Source organism: Thamnophis sirtalis, unplaced genomic scaffold (assembly GCF_051295495.1).
Source record: "Thamnophis sirtalis isolate CommonGarterSnake01/CBP01778 unplaced genomic scaffold, rThaSir2_p1.2 scaffold_15, whole genome shotgun sequence".
Lineage (NCBI taxonomy): Eukaryota > Metazoa > Chordata > Lepidosauria > Squamata > Natricidae > Thamnophis > Thamnophis sirtalis.
In genome coordinates this window covers 37,594,744-37,614,767 of record NW_028261395.1, presented here as the reverse complement: position 1 = coordinate 37,614,767, position 20,024 = coordinate 37,594,744, and the positions used below count along the sequence as shown (strand labels likewise).

The following is a 20,024-nucleotide window of genomic DNA, read 5'->3' as shown; positions in this document are numbered from 1 at the left end:
GCGGTCCAGGCGAAAAGGGGCGGGAAGCAAGGCAGCCAATCCGAAGGCGGCCTTGAGAGCACCAATCAGAAGCCGCGCTGGCGCTTCTCCTCCCCCTTTCGAAAAGTTGCGCAATTGAACGGGGTGGGGGGGGGAAGATGTCTTTCAGATAGGCTAAGTTAGAAGGGACCTTGTGGGTCATCTAGTCCAACCCCCCAAAGCAGGAGACCCTACACCATTTCTGACAGATGGCAGTCCAGTCTCTTCTTGAAAGCTTCCAGGGATGAAGCTCCCACAACTTCTACTCCTATCACTCTTAACTGTGGGAACCGTGCCCTGTGGAGGTTGTTCCCACCCCACAAGGAAGAGGCAAGTGCAACTTGGGAAAGGCAAGGTGAATGATGCCTATTCATGCCAGCCTACCTCGCAGGGGGCATGTGCGAGGTAGAGCCTTGCAGCGAGCAGCCATCGGGATCGTCTGCCCCCCAAGGCACCGATGTTGGGCACGGTCAAAGCCCAATGATAGGCTGGCATAAAAAAAACCAGCTGGTGCCCAGGTTTTTAGCCACTTGGCACAGGGTGTCCTACCCTACAAGGAAGTTGTGCCTTCTGCACTGATTTGCAATGGAAGGGTGGGGAAATATGAAGGGGACTCTTCCTAAGCTGGTGACACTTGGTGCAAAACGAGGCTGCCAGGCAGCCCTGGGGACAAGGGGCATGAATTGGGCAATGCTCCTTTGGGAAGACTGGCGCTTCTGGCCAGTGACACTGGAACCCAGGAGCAGAGGCCTGATCGCCAGGGAGGGAGGAGAGTTTAAATAAAATGCAGCTGGTGCCCAGGTTTCTGCCCACTTGGCACAGGGTGTCCTAACCTACAAGGAAGCTGTGTCTTCTGTGCTGATTTGCGGCGAGAGTGGGGAAATATGAACAGCTGGTGGCATTTGGTGTAAAAACGAGGCTGCCAGGCTGCCCTGAGGACAAGGGGCAGGGATTGAGTAAGGCCCCTTGGGGAAGACTGGCATTCCCGGCCAGTGACACTGGTCCCAGGAGCAGAGATCTGATCCCCAGGAAGGGGGAAGGGGTTTGCACTGGGGAGGGATGTTTGGTTGAAAGAAAGAGAGACTCACACAAAACTTTCAGTAACCAGAAATTTTGGCATTTATTGTCAGGGGGTTTCTTCCTCAGAAACCCCCCCAAAAAACCAACAACCACCATACCCCATTTCCCCAGCCTCACTGAGAAGCTTCCGAGACCATCCCTGATTCACAGAGGAAACCCGTTTGGTACCATATGAAATGGAAGAGAACTCCCCCTCCCCCGGAGGGAGGGGGGAACCGGAGAGAAACCCACCACCCTTAACGGAGATTCAAAAGGGGGGGGGGGAGTTAGGAAGGTTAAGGGAGAATCCAACCACACAGAAGTCCCTTCTTCGAGTGGGCAACGTGGGGAGGGGGAGAAACTATCCCAAGGTGAACAGGGAGTGAGTGAGTCAGACGTTGGTGGGAGGGAAAAGGAGGCGGGCAGGTTGGCTCAATGCGTGTGGGAGGTTTGGCACGGGTGAGGATGGGGAGAGGGCTTGTGGAAACCATTCCCTAGAACAGGGGTCTCCAAGCTTGGCGACTTTAAGCTGGGTGGACTTCAACTCCCAGAATTCCCCAGCCAGCTTTGCTACCTGGCTTAAAGTCGCCAAGCTTGGAGATCTAAGGATCCTGAAATCATAATTTCTTAAATTGTAAGGTAGGAGGGAAAAAGGAGGAAATAACACCCCCACACCCTGTTTGGAGCAAGCTTAACCACCGGTTCTCCGGGCAAGTGCACAAATACATGACATCTGGTTACCCCCCACCCCCACCCCTTCCCCACAGCCCCCCTTGGAAACAGGCCGATATACAGAATATAAAGCACAATATGTACAACACAGTAAACATTTCCATTCCAAACCATTGTTCAGTTTATAATATCAAAGGGCGACCTCAAGAAAGTGGAATAAGGTTTGGGGGTGACACAACTATTGCTCTTGAATCATCCTCCTCTTCCGTCCCCCTCTCCCCCCTTCGTGCTTCACACGCACCTCATAAACGTGGATGCATGAGACTGCGGCGGTCGGACGAAAATCCCGTTTTAAAAACGCTAAAACACTTTTTTTTTTGGTCTTAAGCAGCTCTGCAAAAATGTGCGACTTATTCCAGCCTAAAGTAGATTCGTAAACAGCAACCCTTCCACTCCCCAACTTCCAGGGGTGGGGTGGGGGGTGGGTGACAAGGCTGAATTGGCTTTTTTGAGTTAATTTTCCCCTGGACTTTCTGGGACGTCCTGGACCCAGGAGGGAAAGGACGGAGTCTTTCCGCTTCCCCAGATCATTTCAACCTTGTGGGCTGTGCAAATGACCAAGGAGTGTGATACTGATTTTAAGGAATAAGTGGTGTGAGCTCAGGGAATTTTCAGAGGGAGGATTCGGGAGGCTGCAAACGTCTGGAAGGGGACTTTGCATCCCTCATCATGGCTTGAGCTACAATTAAATTATACAATCATGGGAACGAGATACGGTTTCTTTGGACATTTTCCCTCCCTTCTCCTTTGAAACGGACGAAGTCGGCAAAGGCTTCTCCCCACATTTTGTACAAACCCAGTTTGCGTAGGAATTGGGACAGAAACCGCCATCATCATCACCCTGCTAACAAGCAAAGGAACATTGTTAGCTTCCACCCTCTCCCCTCCCCACTCCCCCCCCCGCCTGCCTTTAAAAACCCACAAGGAAACGGAGATTGGTTAAAGTCTTTAAAAAGTGTCGCTGGGACACGGTCTTATGAATACAAAAGAAAGTATTTACAGCCTTACGGGGAGGGGGAAGAGAGAAAGGAAGGAATGGGAGGTATGCCCTGTAGCCACACCAATATTTTTTTCCCCTTTCCCAAAATCAGACCCTTAACGCACTCCCTGCATGCCCACTGCGTCAGCAACGTCAACACCAGCGCTCCCCGAGCGAAGCCATGATGGAACATTAACTGACCACAATTACTTCTCGCTTGGGGCAGCCTCCCCAGTTGCCAAAGCAGTGAAGACAAAAATAACCCCTTAATTACAGCCTGCTTCATATTGGTGATGCCTTTACAATGACCACCCCCCATTTCCCTTGGACGCCTACAAGCAAAACACCCCACAACTTCTCTGTGACGAGTGCCCAGGTCAGGGGTTAGCCACCTGCGGCTCGGGAGCCGCAATGCGGCTCTTTCCTCCCTCTGCTTGGCACCACAATTTTAAGAGGAGCTTCCGGTTGGAGGGGGGGGGAAGAGGAAGGCGTGCCAGGAGGAGACTCTATGGTGGGAAACTGGACTTCCGGTCAGCTCCAGAATTGAACAGGGAGCTTCTGGTTAGGACCTTTGTGGCTCTTTGGTTGTTTAAGGTTGCCGACCCCTGGCCCAGGGGGTACAAAATGAGCCAAGATGAAGGCTGGACAGGTTCTCCACCCCTCGCGGGTAAAAGAGGGAGTGGGGATTGGATTGTGCAGCCGCTGTCTTAACTTTTTGGGAGTGGGGGGCACCCTCCTCCTGGGGATAGTGAGGCAGGAGCCACCTTGTTCCAGCTAGAATGAACTGCCCTTGCATCCCCTATACCAAGGGACAATCCCTTCCTCGCCTAGGTTCCACTCCCCCACCCACCCAAGGGTTGTGCCCACCTCCTCCAACCCCTTATTCACATGCTATCCATTTAAAAGCTTACGCACCAAACCAGGCTTGTGCGTTCAGAAGTAAAACAATAACAGGCACAATCGAACAAACAACAAGGAAAACGGGGGAGTTTGGGGGGGGGAGAATCCGCAAGCGGTCAGATTTTTTTTTGCGGTGGCGGATCAGTGAATTCTCCTCCGGCAGCCAGCTAAACAACTGTGAAATCCGACAGATGTTCGAGGGCAAAAGCCGAGGCGTCTGGCTGGGAGAGGTGGAGTAAGTAGGGCTCCCCCCCCCCAAGTGTTTCACAAAAGCCGCCATTAAAGTCACCCAAATGACACTTGGGCTCGGTGACCTCAAGGCAGGCATTTTTATGAAAGTACCAAGGACAGTATTGACCCTTGGAAAAATAAAAAAATTAAATTAAATTTAAAAATAGTAATAGTGGCAGGGAGGTTGGCTTTTAAGGAAAGAGAGAGGATGAGACTTTGGCTAGGGGGAAAAAATAGCGAAGGGTTTAAAAAGCACTTTGGAAGAAAAATCAATGTGCCTCTCCCCCAACATTTCAGGAACTCACTGGGGTTGCCGGGGGGGGGGGGAGGGATGCCCTTAAGCAGCCCATCACCGAAGGGGTCTATCTGTCTATTTCTCATTCTCTCTCTCTCTCTTATTCTGTCTCTGTGTGTCTTTCTCTCTCTCTGTGGTCTGTCTTTCTCTTTCTCTCTCTCCCATTCTCTCTCTCTGTGTCTCTATCTCTCATTCTCCCCCTCTCTCATTCTGTGTCTCTGTGTGTTTTTCTCTCTCCCATTCTGTGTCTCTCTCTCATTCTCTCTCTCTGTGGTCTGTGTGTGTCTCTCCCATTCTCTCTCTCTCTCTTTCTCTCATTCTCTTCTCTCTCTCTCATTCTGTCTCTCTTTGTGTCTCTTTCATTCTCTCTCATTCTGTCTCTCATTCTCTCTCTCTCTTACTGTCTCTCTCTATGTGTCTTACTTTCTCTCTCTCTCTCTCTCTGTGGTCTGTGTCTTTCTCTCTTTCTCCCCCATTCTCTCTCATTCTGTGTGTGTGTGTGTGTGTGTGTGTGTGTGTGTTCTGTGTCTTTCTCTTTTTCTCTCTCTCCCATTCTCTCTCTCTTTCCCTGTCTCTGTGTGTCTTACTTTCTTTCTCTGTGGTCTGTGTCTTTCTCTCTCTCCCATTCTCTCTCTCTCTGTGTCTCTCTCTCATTCTCTCTTATTCTGTCTCTCTCTCATTCTCTCCGTCTCTCTGTGTGTGTATCTCATTCTCTCTCTCTCTCTGTGTCTCTCTCTCATTCTCTCTTATTCTGTCTCTCTCTCATTCTCTCCGTCTCTCTGTGTGTGTATCTCATTCTCTCTCTCTCTCTCTCTCTCTCTCTCTCTCTCTCTCTCTCTCTCCACAGCGGCGTTTGCACAGGGCAGAAGCCACACCCCTCCCCCTTGGAGGGGTTTCAGCACAGAACAAGAGGAGGCTCAGCTGGAGGAGGGCTGCCAGCTGGCCTTGGGTGTGGATGGGGGTCTCCCAAACCGATCCTCATCCCACCACCATTCACACTAAAAGCCAGCCGCCCACAGAAGCTAAGCAATTAATTGGCCAGCCAGTGGGATATACACAGTGCCACCACCAAACATCAGTAAGGGACAGTGAGAAAAAAAGGGAAGGGGGGAGGAGAGGGTTGCCTCCCTTTCCAGTTGTGTGATGCGCCAACCTCTCCTAAATGGCAGGCACAAACACCCTCCCTCCCCAGAGAATACTTAGCGTCACTGGAACGGAAACACACGAGGGCATCTCGGGTGCCAGGCAGCTCCCCAGCCTGCGCGCACCCACCCATGGCTTCCCTCCTCATCTCTTGAAGCCCCCGAGGCCAGGGAACACACGCCCGGCACTCGGGGGAAGCAGCAGGAAAAAAAAAAGACACAGCCCTCCAGCCATGCCAAGGCGGCATACAGACCTTCACCAAGCAGAACCGGACAAAGCCCCCACCCCCAAGACCGGGTCAGGGGTGCCACTCGGGAGAGGGACCTTGAGCCCAGCAGAGGCCCAAAACGTGCCACGGAAATAAGGCAAGCAAAGCATTTTGCTCTTTTTTTGTTTGCATAGTAGTTAAAAACTGCGACCTTCTCACCCTGCGGTCTCCTTCTGGCCTTGCCCTGCCCTGCCTTTACCTTCCACCCAGGCTCTCTGGGTCGGCCACCCTGGGCATCAAAAGAAGGACGGTCGGGCCTCGGGATCCCCTCCCACCCACGCGCCAGAGGCTCCCATCCCCAGGGGCTTGCCTTCCGTCTGAAGCAGGTGGGCGTGCCGTAGTAGGAGCTTGGTTGGGCCCACAGCCTGGGGGCGAAGGCACAGGTAGAACTGCAGTTTTGTTTTTTTTAAAGTTTTTGTCACATTTGTCGTCGACGGAAACAGTACAAAAGTTTTGACAGCACCAATCCTGAGATGACGCGGGAGGCCGAGCCTCCGGGAACGCCGGCCGAGGACGCCGAAGTCCTGTTTATCACCCCTGCTGCAAAGGTTTCAACTTTTGTCCAGGTTTTTTTTTTTTCTTCTTCAAAATTTTCTGTTCTCCCCGTCCCGCACAATCCCCCCCCCCAAACAACAACCCCTGCGCCCCACGCTCTGGGTATTCATCAGCTGACCATGGGCTCCACATCTGCTTCTCGGTCGAAGTCGTCTTGAATCTCGTCCGTGTTTCCCGAGTCACTGCTTGCGAGCGAGCTGGGTGAGGGGGAATTTCTGCAGGCAAAAGAGGCAGGATTGGATCTGAACCTCCACTTGTCCACACAAAAGCGCGGAGGACAAAATCGCGCTCGATGAAAGCGCGCATTTGACGTCATCACAGCGCGACGAAAACATCGCGCTGTGATCGAAAAATGTAAAAATAAAGCGAAAACCTTACCCTAACCCCCCCAAACCTATCCCTAAACCTAACCCTAACCCTTAACCTAACCCTAAATCTAACCCTAAACGTAACCTTTAACCTAACGCTAAACCTAACGCTAACCCTTAACCTAACGCTAAACGTAACCCTAACGCTCTAAACCTAAACCTAACCCTTAACCTAACCCTAAACCTAACCCTTACCTTTATGTGAATCGGCTTGCTTTAATTTAAATTTTATTTCAATTTTTATTTTTTTTCGTCGCGCTGTGATGACGTCAAAATGCGCGCTTTCGTCGAGCGCGATTTTGTCCTCCGCGGTTTTGACGGGTCACGCCTCCACTCACTCTCCCAACTCCTCCCCCCCAAAAAAAACTGGTGCAGGACACTCGAGACCAACCTCTCCCTGCTTCCTCCCACACCCACAAGGGGAGGGGGGGTGTTTTTGGGGTGGCCCCTCCTCCTGCCCCACCTTTCCGCGGACCCTTTGATCAGCCGCCGGCAGGTCTCCATCTGGACGTCCAGGCCCCGTTTCATGCTGCACATCTCCATGTACTCGTGGAGGTGGCGGTTCATGTCGCTCTTGGCAGTGGCCAGTTCCAGCTGGGGAAGGGAGGGGGGGGGGAGGAAAGGGGGTTAATCACGCCCCCCTGCCCCTCCATAAGGGCCTTTATCGAACAGTCCTTGGGCCCCGGCTACCCTAGTGGGCTGTGGACAAAGAACGATCCTTTGGAAGAGTTAGTTAGCATCATATCTTTCGCCTGTTTGTGTGTTGTGGCCCAGCAGTGCTGGAAGCAGATTCGGACAGTGAGGAGGTTAGGGAGGAAGTTGGGCCAGTCCTGGAGTCAGGGGAAGGCTCCGATGAAGGCTCTGTGTCAGAGGCAGAGAGGGGGCCAGGGCCATATGCCAGTTATCAGCTGCCTTCAGAGTCGGACATCAGTGAGGCAGAAGAACAGCTGGAGCCTGTTCTCAGTGCGCGTATGTGCAGAGTTGCCAGACGAAGACAACAGCTAAAGAACAGGGGGCGACTTGGGAGTAAGGCCACAGGTGGACAATGAATGGCCCCTCCCAGGGAAAATAAAAGAGGAGCCAAAGGGGAGTGGAGTTTGTAGGAGACAATTAGTTCGCTTCATTGGTTTGTGACTGTCCAAGACTCCTTGCCAAGTTCTGCAGATATCGGCCTGGCAGCTCTCCAAGCCAGAGAAGGTCTGTGACTGTAAATCCTCCCTCCAAAGACCTTGCTGGATGTGAATGAGCAGAATTCAGAGTCAATTAATAAAAGGGGTTTTTGTCGGGACCAGGAGTTTGCTTCAGGCTTTCGGGAAGCCTCGCTCAGAACACTTTGTGTGTTCTAAGGAGTGTGACACCCCCCTACCCTTTTGAGGGACACCCCTTGATTTCGTTCCCACCCTGCAGCAGAGAAGGCCCTGGTCGGTGCTACTGCCCTCCCTTTCCTGCCGCCCCCCGGCTGGGCCACTTCCACTGTTTTATCTTTACCTCAATCTGTCCTATCGTTTCTTGATATTCCTTGTCTCGGGTTTTGAAGAAAGATTCCGTCTCGTGGATCAAGTTCCCCAGGTTCTCCTCTTGCTGAAAGACACACCGAGGGGGCAGCCTTAGGCAAGAGGCAGGCGAACGAGGCCGCTCACCGGGGGTCTCCGGCAGCCCAGGTCTCCAAGGGGGCTTCTGGGTGGGCTTCCCCAACCGCTCCCCTCAGCTGATTTCTCGGGCTCCAAGCCTGCACAAAACCCCTTCAGCAGGGAACCGCCGGCACTTCTGAGGCCACCCACCCTCCCAACATCGTTGCCTTTAGGTCCAGCAAATGGGACTCTCTCGTAGCAAGATGCCCAGTTACCATATTTTTCAGAGTATAAGACGCACCAAGGTTTTGAAGAGGCAAATTTTTTTTAAAAAAGTTTTTGCACTTTGGAAACCTCCCAAAAAACAGCCCGTTTCCCCACCCCCCAAAGCCATGGATAGCCTTTGGGGAGCTTGCAGAGTGCTTCTGGGGATGGAGGGGGGGGCAAAAACAAGCAAAAACCAGCCCGCTTTTTGCGAAAACGGGCCCGTTTTTTGTAAAAAAAAAAGGACATGGATAGCCTTTAGGAAGCTTATAGAGCACTGCAAGGGCAAAGAATGACCCGTTTTCACTCATTTCTGCCCTCCCCAGCCCCCAGGAGCTCTCCAAAAGCCTCATAGAGGTTCTGCACGGCCATTTTGGTGAAGAAACGGAATTTCAGGAGGCAAAAAATGCTGTATTCGATGTATAAGACGCACCCAGATTTTCAGCCTCTTTTTTGAGGGAAAAAGGTGCGTCTTATACTCTGAAAAATACGGTAAGCCCAAAGCTTAAATGTGAATGGTTGCCGAGCCACTGTTAGTTTGGCTTGGCTCTGACTTAGGACTTAACAGTTCGTTAAGGAAGCAAAGCTGAAATTAAAACAGGAATTGTGTCTGCTGGGGAAGTGAGGTTAATATTTAAACACGTGACCTGATTGTGCTAAATTACTGACATAAATAAAGGGAGACTAGTATAGATCTAGGGATGTGGTGGCTCAGTGGCTAAGACGCTGAGCTTGTCAATCAGAAAGGTTGGCAGGTCGGCAGTTTGAATCCCTAGCGCCACGTTATGGCGTGAGCTCCCATTACTTGTCCCAGCTTCTCTGCCAACCTAGCAGTTCGAAAGCGTGTAAAAAGTGCAAGTAAGAAAATAGGGGCCGCCTATGGTGGGAAGGTAACAACGTTCCGTGCACCTTCAACGTTGAGTCATGCCGGCCACATGACCACGGAGACGTCTTCGGACAGCACTGGCTCTTCGGCTTTGAAACGGAGATGAGCACCGCCCCCTAGAGTCGGGAACGACTAGCACACATGTGCGGGGGAACCTTTACCTTAGTATAGATCTATTTCAAGCTATTTTAGCTCTCGTCAACTAGCCATTCCCTTCTGGGATTCGAACCTGGGCTACTTGCATATTAGGTGGATGTATTAACCTCCAAGCCACGGGCTCTCCTGTCTTTATCACCTATACCAGGAGAAAGATTAAGTGGTTTTTTTTTGTCAGGGCAACCAGGTCTACTCAATTATGGGACAGAGCAAACTGCTTCCGTTTTGTGACCTCAGTTCTTCTATGGAAAGTGGGCCCCGTTCACTCGAGTTCAGTGCTTGATTGGCAGATGCAGATGGGGAGTGGGGGCAGATGAGCTGGGGCACCACTCACCTCTCCTTGGAGCTCTACAGTCGGGTTGCAATTAGTAAAGTCTTCCCACAGGAGCAGGGTGTCTTCGTTCTCCTCCCAAGTCAAACTGTCGCAGTCGTCATCAAAATCGAAGTTCTCCCGCCTGCTTGGAGATGCGATCCTACATTACAACTCGGCTTACCGGGACTTGCTAGCACTAGCGGAGATGGGCTTCTTGGTCCAAGCTCTTTCTGGCCAGCCTCCCTCCCTCGCGCCTGTCTTTCCTTCCATTGCTCAACAGGCTGGCCCTGCTTCAAGAATGTAGCCCTCCAGGGGGCGCTCTTTGCTAACCAACAGTCCTGCCTTCTCGGTTCCAGCTGCAGTGCCCAAATCAAAGGACATCCTGCCCGCCCTCCACAGTGCTTTGTCTGGGTTTGTTACTTTAGCTCTTTACCTTCCTTCCTCCCTTCCCCTCAATCTTCCTTCTTCTACTTTCAGACTTTTCCTCCCTCCCTCCCTCCCTTTTCCTACTTCCTTCCTTCCCCTCAATTTTCCTTCTTCCTTTTCCTACTTTCCCCTTCCTTCCTTCCCCTCAACCTTCCTTCTTCTACTTTCAGACTTTTCCTACTTCCTTCTTTCCCCTCAATTTTCCTTCTTCCTTTTCCTACTTTCCCCTTCCTTCCTTCCCCTCAACCTTCCTTCTTTTACTTTCAGACTATTCCTACTTCCTCCTTTCCCCTCAATTTTCCTTCTTCCTTTTCCTACTTTCCCCTTCCTTCCTTCCTTCCCCTCAACCTTCCTTCTTCTACTTTCAGACTTTTCCTACTTCCTTCTTTCCCCTCAATTTTCCTTCTTCCTTTTCCTACTTTCCCCTTCCTTCCTTCCTTCCCCTCAACCTTCCTTCTTCTACTTTCAGACTTTTCCTTCCTTTTCCTACTTTCCCCTTCCTTCCTTCCTTCCCCTCAACCTTCCTTCTTCTACTTTCAGACTTTTCCTACTTCCTCCTTTCCCCTCAATTTTCCTTCTTCCTTCCTTTTCCTACTTTCCCCTTTCTTTCTTTCTTTCTTTCTTTCTTTCTTTCTTTTTCTTTCTTTCTTTCTTCCTTCCCTTCCTTCCGTTCCTTCCTTCTTCCCAGGCTGAAGCGCTCCTGAGACAGAGGGCTGCACTCCCCCTCCTCATTTCCTCGGGGGAGAAATGTCTGCCTTCTGAGCTCACTGCCTTCCCAGCAGCCCAGACAGAAGGCAGGAAGTTGAGGTCAGCCCTAACCTTGGGACAAAGAGTGTGGAGTCATGGCCGGGTGAGTTTTCCCAACTGGGCTCGGGTGCGCAAAGCTTTTCAAGTCCCGCCCACTTACAGAAAAGCCAAAGCGCCCCCACCCCCCACTCCCACCCCCACAAACTGAGCTGGCCTTGAAAATTCAGCACTCTTTTACTCAGGGAACTAAGTAAACAAACTAATTCCCACAACTCTGTCAAACTATTTTACTAAGTGTATTACTATTATTCTTCTCATCTTTCCTATCTCCTTTTCGTTACAATTTATATTGTTTTATTTAGTTTCCTAGTACGAATTATGTTGGTCACTATCACTAAGTGCTGTATCTTATGATTTATGATGAATATATTTTTATGATGACTATAATCATGATGTATCACTTACAGCTTTTATGTACACTGAGAGCTTATGCAGCGAAGACAAATTCCTTGTCACTCTTGGCCAATAAAGAATTCTATTTCTGTATTCCTATGCTATGCCTAGTCCAGTCTAGTCTAATCTATCCTATCCTATCCTTATCCCTATCCTATCCCTATTCTATCTTCTCCTATTCTATATTCCCTTCCCTTCCCTATTCTCTCCTCTCCTATTCTCTATTCAATTCTGGAAGAGAAGCAGGAGAGCCTGGCTGCTGTGGCAAGATCAGAGCCAGCCTGGGGCTTTGGGACAAGGCTTCCTGAAAAATGCACAGCCCCAAGTTTATTGGGCCAGAGACCCTTGCTTCTGGAGACCACGCCCTGAAAGCAAAGCCTAAGCGGGAGAGCCTGGGCAGAGCTCAGGTGGGATCAGGTACTCACAACTGATTGAACATCCTCTTCATTTCGTCGGTGATGTTCAGAGAGCAGCTGACGTCCTCCTCCGAGAAGCGGGCGTTGTCCGTCGTGTCCTGCTCGGCCACGTCTTCTTCCGACGTGAACCGGCGCTCCTTCTTCTTGGAGGCCACCTTAACCGGAGAGAAGGGCCGTCACTACAAGGCCAGGCTGAGCTGCTGCACCCCAAGGAGGAGGAGCAGGGAAGACGCGATGAGCACTCTGCAAGGGAAGCACAACTCACCCCCCCTCCCCCTGGGACTGGCGCACACAAGCCGCGCAAGAGGTGTTAAAAGTCACAGGCCACAAGAAAATCAGGGTTGTTGGGGGTGGGGAGAGGAGGAGGCGCGCAGCAGAAGCAAGCCATTTGGCCAGCCATATGCAGGCCCGGGAGGTGGGGGAACAGACGCTAAAGCAGCTGGAAGGTGCTCAGGACAGGAAGCTGCAGAGCGAGAGGATCTGGCAGGGAGGATCTTCTCGGCCTCGGGGAGAAGCCCACCCTATGGCCGTGTCCATCAACCGACAGTGCTTAAAATCAGGCCAGGAAAAGGGGGGATGCCGAATGAAAGTCGAGAGAAAAGAGACTGGAAAAACACACACACACACACCCCACCGCCGGTTAGTGTCAGACATCAGAGAATGAAAAGGAGATTCATTTGCAACCATCAAACACCGAACGAGGGGGCCTGAGTGCCATTTTGGGACTGCCCCTGAGGGCCTCAGGGTGCCCCCCCTTGAAAGTCAGGGGCCATCGGGGCTGGTGGGACTCAGCCTCGGAGCCAACGAGTGGCTTGGGGCAGCCACTCCTGGCTCGCCGGCTTTCTCTGAAGGCAGCCAAGTGCTTGGCTGGCTTAATCCCACGTCCTCTAGCCTAGAAAAAAACGGGTGGATCCCTCCAAGTGGGACCTCCTGACAGCTCAATGACTCCTCCTAGGCATCTGGGAGGGTCTTCCCGAATCCTCAGGAGGAAAAGAGGGGAGAGGGACTCCAGGGGGGTTCATCCATTGCCTCCCTGGCTTCTCTCCTCCTCCTCCTCTCCCTAACAACACAGGCATCTTCTCCAGCTGAATCACCTGGAATATCTTGGAAACGTCTTCCGAGTTGCGCTGCTGCGCTACATCGCACAGCTTGGCTGTGATATCAATGCGTCGGCAGATGTCCATGTCCACTTTCATGGCTTTCTCTTGGATCTTTGAGTCCAGGTCGGTCATGGGCTGCGGGAAGGACAGCAGGGGGGAGGGAGGGATTACAAACCTCGGAAGAGTTAAAAGACGCTCGGAAGGATCGCCCTCCGCGGATCAGGCTGGCCTTCAGGCAAACACGGCCTCTTTCCCGAGCACCACAAGTGTTCCGCTTACGGAAGGCGCATCACGGAGGCGGACTGAACGTTCCCCTCGAAGGGAGCATCTCAGGGAGCTCCTGGGGGCTTTCCCGGGCAAGGTGGGGGGGGGGAGAGAGAGAGAGAGAGAGACGCTCTCCATGGGATACAGGGACTATCCAATACACAAAAGTCCACCGAGGAAACTAATCCATCTGCTGGGAAGGAAGGAAGACCTCACCTTTACCTACTTATTTCAACCCAAAAGGTGCTTTTCCAAAAGGCAATTGGAAAACTTCCTTGGCTGTCGTTGTTTATTGTCCTTGAAAACGTTTCGCTCCTCACTCGAGAAGCTTCTTCAGTTCTGACTCGGAGGTTTCACTTAGTTCAATTCAGGGGTGAAATTCAGCAGGTTCTGACGGGTTCTGGAGATTTCGGAGAACCGGCAAATGCCACCTCTGGCTGGCTCCATGAGTAGGGAGGGAATGGGGATTTTGCAGTCTCCTTCCCCTGCCACGCCCACCAAGCCAGATCCACAGAACTGGTAGTAAAAAAAATATGAACTTCACCACTGGTTCAGTGAGAACTGAGGAAGGGTCTTGGATGATAAGCGAAACTTTTTCGAGGACAAAAATAAAAAAATAAAAACCAAGAAAAGTTCGGGACCACCGTGACCTTGGATGATTGAGTATCTCCACAGGTCATGTTAACAACCTGTCAGCGATATGGCTCTTCTCCGTCACTCTCTGAGGCAAAGAGAGTCTTGGAATCAAAGCCAACGAAGGAGGGGGCGGGGGAGAGGATGGGGAACCCACTTCACCGAGACCCAAATCTTGTGTGCAGCCCACAAAGAAGGAAATCTGCCATTCTGCTTCAGGTAAGGAAGGGTCACACCTTTGCTATCTCACCCGTTGTGTATCTGGTTTTCAAAAACGTCACCTGAAGACAGAATGAGCAACCGGAGGGGTGTTCAAAAATGGAAACCAATGCTTGGAACCATCCAAGGTTAGTTTTCTAAGCCTGCATTCGCATGTATTTGGAGGTTTGTTTGTTTTTTGAGCACACTGAGCTAAAAACAGGAAGGGCTTCCCAGTCCCCAAACGCGGCTCCCCCACCCCCCCAAAAAAAAGCAAAGTGAGAAATATACACAACATGCCCAAAAGAAACTCCAACACACTTGGGACCTGCGATAAAGGAGAACGCCGTATCTGTAAGATGGAGTCGTCCCCATCCCCCTCCAAAAAAATTTGCAGCACAAGAAGCGGGCGGTCACCTGAGTGCAGGGGAGAGGGAGCACGTCAGCCTTGTGAGGGCCCCCCCTGCCCCTCGGAGTGCCATGCGGGGGAGGGGGGCTCCTTGAGAGGCCACCACTCAGGCCCAGCACAGCCTGGCCAGCCGTTGGTGGAGTGGGGGGGGGCAGGGGTTGAGACATCAGGGTGCTGGTGGGGGGGGGGAGCAGCAAGTTAATGCATCGACACCAATCGGAGGGGAAGCAGGATGAGGAGGGCGAGCGGACTGGTGCGATGCATTGGGTCGTACCAGGCGGGTGATCTAACTACACAAGCAGCGCTCAGCCAACTTGTCCCTTTCTGTTCTTCGGGGCCGGCGGCAGCGGTGCGAGAATGGCCGCTCGGCTTCGACCAGCAGGCCGCCTAGGGTACTTACGTCGCTCATGAGACCCTTGAAGACCACCAGTTCGGCTTTGAGCCTCTCGATTTTTTCATTCAGCTCCTCCTGGAGAGCTTCGGCTTCCTGAGCCTCCTAAAGGGAGGAAGGAGAGACCCCCCACCATGGAAGATGCAAACTGAGGGAGGAGACCCACACAGTTACACTGAAGACTAATTTTGGCCCCACTGAACCCCACCAAGCTTACTTGAGGCAGAGCGCAAGTGGTCTCTCCAACCTGCTCCTAATTTTGGGGTGTGCCAAAAAGAGCCGAGGTGGCGCGGTGGTTAAATGCAGCACTGCAGGCTACTTCAGCTGACTGCTAGATCAGCAGTTCAGCGGTTCAAATCTCACCGGCTCAGGGTTGACTCAGCCTTCCATCCTTCCGAGGTGGGTAAAATGAGGACCCGGATTGTTGTTGGGGGCAATATGCTGACTCTGTAAACCGCTTAGAGAGGGCTGAAAGCCCTATGAAGCGGTATATAAGTCTACTGCTATTGCTATTGCTATTGCCAAGCCCTGTGGATTCTCCCTTATATTCAGGAGGGCAGCCCACTTTCTTGCCCATCATTCCTGGCAACAGACCCGCTTTCAATCTGCAATGGGTCAGCGCCAGTTTTTCTCACTCCCTCCGGGATTCCCTACTGCAGACAGGAGGGACAAGGCTGAGGGGTAGGGCAGCAATGCCCCCCGTTTTCCACCCAGCCCTCTGCCAGCTCCAGCTTCCTCCCTTTCAGTGAGGAAGACTAGCGGGGCTAGTCTAACTTGGCAACTTTTAAAGACTTGTGGATTTCAACTCCTCCCAGCATGGCTGGCTGAGGAATTCTGGGAGCTGAAGTCCACAAGTCTTTAAAAGTTGCCAACTTTGGAGACCTCTGAAGAAGAGGAATGGCTGCCAGGTCTTGGTCAGAGCCAGGAAGCCTCCTCACAATGGCTGCGGCTGATTTGCTCTCTGACGCCCCAACTGAGGCATGGCAGACCCATGGGGTTCACTATTCAGGGGGGCTCCATTGATTTTCTCATTCACAGAGTGAACAGTCTTCAGCTCCAGAAATTGGGTCATCCAAACACCCTGGGGGCAGGGGGTGTCCCAGTCCGGATCAGCTAAAACAGGGGTCGGTAATCCGTGGCTCTGGAGCCGCATGTGGCTCTTTCATCCCTTTGCTGCAGCTCCCTGTCACTGGTCAGCTCCACAATTGATAGGGCTTTTGGTTAAGACTGGTAGAGGAAAAAGGGAGCTAGGGGGAGACTCTATGGTGGGGGAATCAGACTTCCAGTCGGTTCCAGAATTGAACAGGGGGCTTCCGGTTAGGACCTTTGTGGCTCTTTGAGTGTTTAAGGTTGCCGACCCCTGAGCTAAATCAACATGTTACCCATCCATGCCTCAAGGGGGGAAAGCTGTACCTCTTGCAGCGTCTCCACCATCGACTCCAGCCGCATCCGCTTGGCCACTTCCTCTTCCCATCTGAAAGAGAAGTAACGAGAAAGATGAGGAACCTGGCCTTCCGCACTTCCTTCACTGGGGCCTGAACAGAGGAGGGGTTTTTTTTTGGCAAATACCCCAATACATCAAATGTTATTTAAGGCTTTCTGGGCGGGTTTCCTTCTTTCTCTCACTCAAAACTCAAACCCATCTTTTGGGGGGAGATGGGGAGCTTGATCTGCAATTCTGAAATTTGATTTCAGATGCAAAGGGGTCCGAGTTTCCTTCCTGGACAGGGATACTCGACAGAGTTCATGTTTTGCCTTCAAATTAAAACCAAAATACCAAATGGAGTTTAGTTCAACCAGGGGCGTCAAACTCAATGCCTGGGGGTTGGGATCCAGCCCGTGGGGTGCTTAGTTCTGGCCCACGGGACCACCCTGGAAACAGCAAAAGACTGGCCCCACAGGCGGCCCTCCCAAGCATCATTTTCGCTGGAAGAGGGTTGCAGGATGCTGTCGGAGCCGAAAACGGAGCTCGGGAACCCGTTTTCGCTGGTCCCCCGAAGGTCAAACACAACCCTGATGCGGTCCTCAATGAAACCGAGTTTGACACCCCTGGGCTACACAGTCCGTCAACCACTGCTTTAGTTCCACGCAACCACGTCAACCCCAAGACATGTCAGGGGGATTTATTCCAACCCCCTTCCTAGTTTTAAACCCTGCCGAAAAACCATCGCTGGCCGGGATGCCTACAGGAAGCCTGCTGCTGCGGACTTCCATCAGCCAAGTCTCTGCTCCGGGTTGCCTTGAAGCCTTTGACAGTTTTAGCTGCTTTTGGAATCTAAGCTCCATGCCAAGGAGAAAGGAAGGACGATGGGGGTGGCTGGGTTGTTTTGCACGCCCCAAAATCCTTCCCGGCTGCCTCCCAATGAGCTGGTGGAGCTCAAACACCTCCCCACCTCACCCCCCAGAGTGCCATTTTGCAAAACAAGCCGGCCGGCTCCATTTTTACCTTTTCTCCCATCCTTAATAAGCATCTGCTGGCTTGAGCAGAATGTGGTCCAGGAAAAAAGTATTTCTAGCTTTGCTCTTCACCGCCGGCTGTTTATAGGCTGACTGAAAACTACTCGCCTTGCAATTTGTTTTTAGCCCCGGCGATTTGAGACTTCCAAAAGTCCAGTGACTCGCTGTGCATGTGGCCAGATGGGCAGCCATGATGCCTTTTCCAGGCTTCTCCTGCCTTTCGATCAAGAAGAAACGGCTCAGGGATGGGACGGATCCAGACCCAGTGGTGGGTTTCAAATTTTTTTAGAACCTCTTCTGTAGGTGTGGCCTGCTTTGTGGGAGTGGCTTGCCGGCCATGTGACTGGGTGGGAGTGGCTTGCCAGCCATGTGACTGGGTGGGAGTGGCTTGGCAGTCATGTGACTGGGTGGGCGTGGCCAACTTGTAAAATGTGGTGAAACTCACTTAACAACGCTCTTGCTTAGCAACCAAAATGTTGGCTCAGAAACTCTGGCATTTGAAGCACGCAAGCCTTAAAGCTGTCAAGTTACAAGACCCTTGCACCCCTAACCCTTTAGAAAAAAAGCTCAGGGGTGTTCAAACTTGACAGCTTTAAGACTTGTGGACTTCAAGTCCCAGAATTCCTCCTTCAGTCATGTTGACTCAGGAACTCTGGCATTGAAGTGTGCAAGTCTTAAAGTTGTCAAGTTACAAGACCCTTGCACCCCTAACCCTTTAGAAAAAAACCCCAGGGGTGTTCAAACTTGACAGCTTTAAGACTTGTGGACTTCAACTCCCAGAATTCCTCCTCTTGCTCTTCACCTTGATGATGTGCAGACAGGCGGGGGGGAGGGAGCTGGAACCGGTTCTAAACAGCACCGTAGATTTGTGGAACCTCTTCTATAGAAGAGGTTAGAACTGGCAGGAACCTGCCCAGACAGATGCCCAAGTCCGGCCTCCCCAGCTGTCGATCCTTTGAACCACATCCCAAGAAGTTGGCAAGGATGCTTGGTGAACCTCACACCAGGTTTAGCCATTATGGGTCCAGCCCCAGTTAAACTCACTGGTTGTCGGAGGGAAGAAGCCGCCATCATCCCAGTTCCCCTCGCTTTAAGGATTCCTGCAAGGAAGATGGAGGCCTAAAGGGAGGGAGGGGGAGGGGAGTTCCACCATCCACCTTCACAGGTTATCGATGAGCAGGCCGTCTTATTTATATCTTTCTGACAGAGCCCGGCTGGCTTTGAACAAGAGCCAAACGCTGCATTTGGCTAATGGGAAATCAGGGCTCCCCCCCATCGGGTTATTAAAAGGAAAAAAAGGAAAGGAAAGAAAAAGGAAACGTATCTCTTAACTTTGACTGCTTCTCCCTTGACGATGAATCCCCCATGGGGTGTGACTTTCCCCAATGCCCTTTCGCAAAGGCCTCAGCCCTCTGGAGCCTCTCCTCCTCCAACATCCCAAAGTCTTGGAACTGATATCAAGTCAGAGGGGAGGGGGGGCAGGAACACCAGGGCTCCCAGCTCCCCTTTCTCTTAAGTGCCCCTGGATTGCGGCGCATCCCAGCGGCCCCGTAAGGGATGCTGGGCTTGGCGGCAATCCCGGCGCGGCGCGGCTCTCAAGATGCTCAAGAGATGCTGACCCAGCAGCAGCCCCCCTTCCCGCTCCCATAGACATCTCCTTCTGCCCAAGCCAAGAAACCGCCGCCCGCAGATCCATTAGCTTCTCCTTGGGGCCGGCTACATTTTAATTTTTATTTTTTTCCTCTCCTGCAGGCAGAGGGGGGGTGGGAGAGGCTCACCTTCCCCATCCAAGGCTGAGCAAGGCAGCCCCACCGTTCGCTCCCTTGCGTGGCAAGGGATGGCGGGTTCCGGCTAGCCTTGGCTCAGACGTAACTCCCCCCCTCTACACACACACACACACACACACACACACACACACTCCAGCTCGGCGGCAGCCAGCCCGGATGTGTGAAGGCAGAGCCAAAGCCGTCCCAGAAGAGCAAACTGTCTGCAAGGAAGCCATTAAAGGGCTGAGTCACGGGCTACTGGGCTTCTCTCATAGGAAAAAAAGGCCTCCCTCCAAAACGTTTGAACCCCGGCGTGACCCACGCCCTCTTTCTCTGCCCCCCCCCCTCCCTCCACAGCCGCAGAAGAAGAGCCCGGCTAGTTCTCATGCTGCTTTTCTCAGTTGCTGGGAATCGTTGGACCGGGCCAGAGATCCCACCATCAACGCAGCCACTGTACAGCTGGGTGAAGAGAACACAAGCGGAGGAGAAAAATATTTCACGAATGAGGCAGGAGAGGAATTCGGAGGAAACTCTCTCAGTAAATCACTCACGCTCTGCAATGTGTAATTTGTGGCCCACAAAAGGACTTTTTGAAGGAGACTTTGAAGAGGTAGATAAATAGATAGATAGATAGATAGATAGAGAGAGAGAGAGAGAGAGAGAGAGAGAGATGATAGATAGATGATAGATTGATAGAGATATATACAAATATAGAAATATAGAAATATAGATAGATGATAGATAGATAGATAGATAGATAGAGATATATAGAAATATAGAAATATAGATGTAGATAGATAGATATAGAAATAGATATATACTACATGCTATAGGCAACGGAAGGTTTTATGTCTTGTTTGTCTTTGTCATTTTTAAATATAAAAACTTTTACAAAAAAAAGTCTCTTTGAAGAGAGCCCCCCCCCGCAAATTAGGCCATCTCGAAGGGTGGAGGGGAGGGGAGATTCCTCCCTCCCTCCCTCCCCCCACCACCCCCAAGCTGGCAACAGGCTTTGTGAATCCCCAG

General features: G+C 51.9%; 1 protein-coding gene across 3 annotated transcripts in view; it reads right to left on the bottom strand.

The window, feature by feature from the left end:
• Positions 1–4,698: 4,698 nt before the first annotated feature.
• IFFO2 (intermediate filament family orphan 2) overlaps positions 4,699–20,024 on the bottom strand; it is a 31,208-nt gene continuing 15,882 nt past the window's right edge. The window contains exons 2-9 of one of the 3 annotated variants that reach the window (XM_087702614.1): positions 16,189–16,249; positions 14,785–14,880; positions 12,875–13,015; positions 11,790–11,935; positions 9,760–9,883; positions 8,037–8,129; positions 7,012–7,142; positions 4,699–6,395 (exon numbers count right to left, since the gene is read on the bottom strand). In XM_087702614.1, coding sequence (XP_087558740.1) covers positions 6,290–6,395; positions 7,012–7,142; positions 8,037–8,129; positions 9,760–9,883; positions 11,790–11,935; positions 12,875–13,015; positions 14,785–14,880; positions 16,189–16,249 — 898 coding nt within the window. In that variant the 3' untranslated portion in view covers positions 4,699–6,289. The remainder of the gene's footprint in view (positions 6,396–7,011; positions 7,143–8,036; positions 8,130–9,759; positions 9,884–11,789; positions 11,936–12,874; positions 13,016–14,784; positions 14,881–16,188; positions 16,250–20,024) is intronic. The other 2 variants (XM_087702615.1, XM_087702616.1) reach the window with 2 other exon arrangements.